Here is a 2590-nt window from a genome sequence, read left to right as displayed (position 1 = left end):
AAGCCCAAGCTTGAATGCCCCTGAGTAAGAGCAGGCCAGGGATGCAGATGACCTGGTTAGGTGAGTAAGACATCCAAACTGAGCCTCTCTTCTCCCACCTGGGCAGATCCTGACCTCTCTCATTCACAGTTGCTAACCTTGCTTGCTCCCTCTCCCGCTTCACCTTGGCTGGGTTCACCCCCAGCTACCACTCCCCCCACCCCACCAAAGGCAAATACTGGCTCCTAGACTCAAGCACACAAAAGTTCTCTCCAAAGGCACCTGGGGAGGCCACTTCCAAGCAGCTCCCTTTAAGGATTTTTTTCTTTAAAAAAAAAAAAAAATCTTTTGTTTTTTTTTTTCCTCCTCTTTTCTTAAAAAAAAAAAATAATATATATATAAATAGCTCTTCATTTAAAAATACAGTTCCCCAGGTTGAGGTATGCAGTGGCCTGTTGTCACGGCAGAATGAGTACAGTAGAGTGCCAGGGCAGGGGCAGCAGGGATCTAACTGGAGACCGCCATCACGTAGTTCTTTGAGGGACTGCTCCGGCCTAGCATCATTTGGTTCTTGCAGGTGAGCAGCCCATAGGAGGTGGCCACCGGAGTCTCTTCATACAGGACGCAGATGGAGCCATCTTCCCCAATGCGGTAGGACACCTCATATGGGTCCACCCACAGGGTCAGCTCGCTGGGTAGCAGCTGGTGCAGCTGGGGCTGGCTGAGTCCGATTTGGCTGGCCACCTTGCTGATAATGGGGTCCATCTTGTGGTTGATGCGGATGCAGCGGTAACCGGAGCCCTTGGATGGCTTTTCAGGAAACCAGTGATGTTTGTAGTGCTCTGCAGAGAGTGGATAAGAAGGAGATATTCTGGTTAGAGCAGCTGGACCACGGGTGCTACCACACAAGGTAGGGATAGGGATGAAGAGAGAGGAGAGGCCTTCCTGTCCTTAGTTAGCCCAGTGATGCTAACTAAGTAAGCAAGGCATTTCTGATGTATTCCAGTACACTATTGAAACTGAAACTCTCCTGCTATTCTAGCAGAGAAAACGTTATGGGAGCTGGAGAAACCGTCCCTTCCAGGACAGGTGTGCACATGTGTGACAGAGAGATTGTATGGGGGGGGGGGCGGTTCCCAGAGCTCTGGGACACACCCTGGTGACCAGTGTATTGCTTTTGGCACATGATTAGTTTTCAGGAAGGAGGGGTGTGACCAGGTCTGGCATGTCCGGGCAGGGCCTCCGGAGACCTGTAAGCTGATGTTTCAAAGTGACACAGTTGGCCAGCAATGTAGGGGTCCACAGCAAGACACTGAGTCTCCCACTGTGCCCTCAAGTAGCTCCCCCTGCCTCCCTCGGAAGAGTCAGGGATCCTTAGCAGTGGCTAAAGGAGTAAAAAAAAGATGGGTTGTTTTGCTGAAATATATCTGTTGTTCCTCACAAGGCAGAATCTGTGTGGGCACTTTCAGAGATGACTACTGCTGCCAACCAACTACAAACAGCTGGAAGATAGATCTTTCTCAGCCAGCCGTCTGCTTATCTCTTGTCAGCCTCCCTGACTCAAACACACCGCCTCCCAAAACATTCAAATATACAGAATAGCGAGCAACTAGCTAAAAGTCTCATTCGGGTACCATAATATGGCTAAGGACAACCAAAGGACACAAAGGGGTCCAGATGCAAACTTCAGGCAAGTCAACACCCCAGGCTGGTCCAGGCACAGTGCATCACGGCATGGCCAGGAAGAACCAGGACTGGGTCTTCAAGTCGTTGAAACGGTTTAATTGTGCTGGCTTCTCCCCGTAAGGACTCCATCAGGCTTTACGGCCAGCAACGTCCTTTTCGGGTCTCAAGAGTCCAGCGAAGATGAGCCAGCACTCAGATTTGCAAGGCACTCCCTCTTCGGGGTCCTAAGCCGAGGACTCGGGATCACACTCTGGGAAAAGGGGTTGCTCACCCAGCAACCGAGAAGGGCGCGCCCAACCATAACCGCCTCGGACAAGATACGAGCGTAGGTAGGAGAGGAGAGGGAAGACATGACCTCGGGGGTGGGGGGCTACGGCCGCTCAGGGGACCGGAAGAGGGAAACCGAGTCCGGGAGCTGTTCGTGTTGGGAACCCAGACCAAGCAGAGAAAGGCGCACCGGGAAGGGAGGGGACTGAGCCCAGGTGGCGCAATTCGACTGGCGCCAGGACCCTCGGGCGTGCCCACCTGTTAGTGCCTCTTGGAGAGCCCCGCTGAAAACCTTAAGTCTCTGCTCACTCACGCAGCCCCGAGTCCTCAGGAGGCTGGAGAGGAAGCCTACGGCGGCGGCGATCTCCGGGAGCATGTCGGTTCTTTTCCCGGTCCAGCCAGCCTGGTTCATGTTGTTGTGTGTGGCTCGGGGAGCAGTGGCAGGCCAGGTGTGTTGAGAGGGCTCCAGGTTACGCACCGCTACTCGGAAGGGCTTGAAGGAAGGCCACCTGCAGACAACCAGCTTGCTGTCCCCGGGCTCGGGCTCTGCCCGGACTTTCCCCGGGCCGCGCCTTTCATACCGTGCGCCGACGGGGCGGGGAGAAGCCGGCCACTGCATCCATTGGCCTCTGCGAGCGGATGGGGGCTGGGCCAGGCC

The 2590-nt window shown here is 54.6% G+C and overlaps 1 protein-coding gene across 1 annotated transcript; it reads right to left on the bottom strand.

Moving 5' to 3' along the window:
• Window positions 1–486: 486 nt before the first annotated feature.
• On the bottom strand, window positions 487–2344 carry BTG2 (BTG anti-proliferation factor 2). The gene is made up of 2 exons (XM_007941160.2): window positions 2191–2344; window positions 487–821 (listed from the first exon to the last, which is right to left on the bottom strand). Exons 1-2 carry the CDS (start codon window positions 2342–2344, stop codon window positions 487–489), a joined length of 489 nt encoding a protein of 162 aa, XP_007939351.1.
• Between the last annotated feature and the right edge of the window lie 246 nt (window positions 2345–2590).

The sequence above is a fragment of the Orycteropus afer genome, unplaced genomic scaffold, assembly GCF_000298275.1.
Source record: "Orycteropus afer afer isolate SDZICR_OR568_19922 unplaced genomic scaffold, OryAfe1.0 scaffold00075, whole genome shotgun sequence".
Lineage (NCBI taxonomy): Eukaryota > Metazoa > Chordata > Mammalia > Tubulidentata > Orycteropodidae > Orycteropus > Orycteropus afer.
The sequence above is the reverse complement of the archived record's forward strand: the minus strand, read 5'-3'. Positions and strand labels throughout refer to the sequence as shown.

Excerpts from the sequence above, each read along its gene's own strand:
- BTG2 (XM_007941160.2), bottom strand. The coding sequence starts at position 2,344 with ATGAACCAGGCTGGCTGGACCGGGAAAAGAACCGACATGCTCCCGGAG. Across the intron at positions 822-2,190 it reads TCTCCAAGAGGCACTAACAG|AGCACTACAAACATCACTGG; the intron begins GTGGGCACGCCC and ends CACTCTCTGCAG.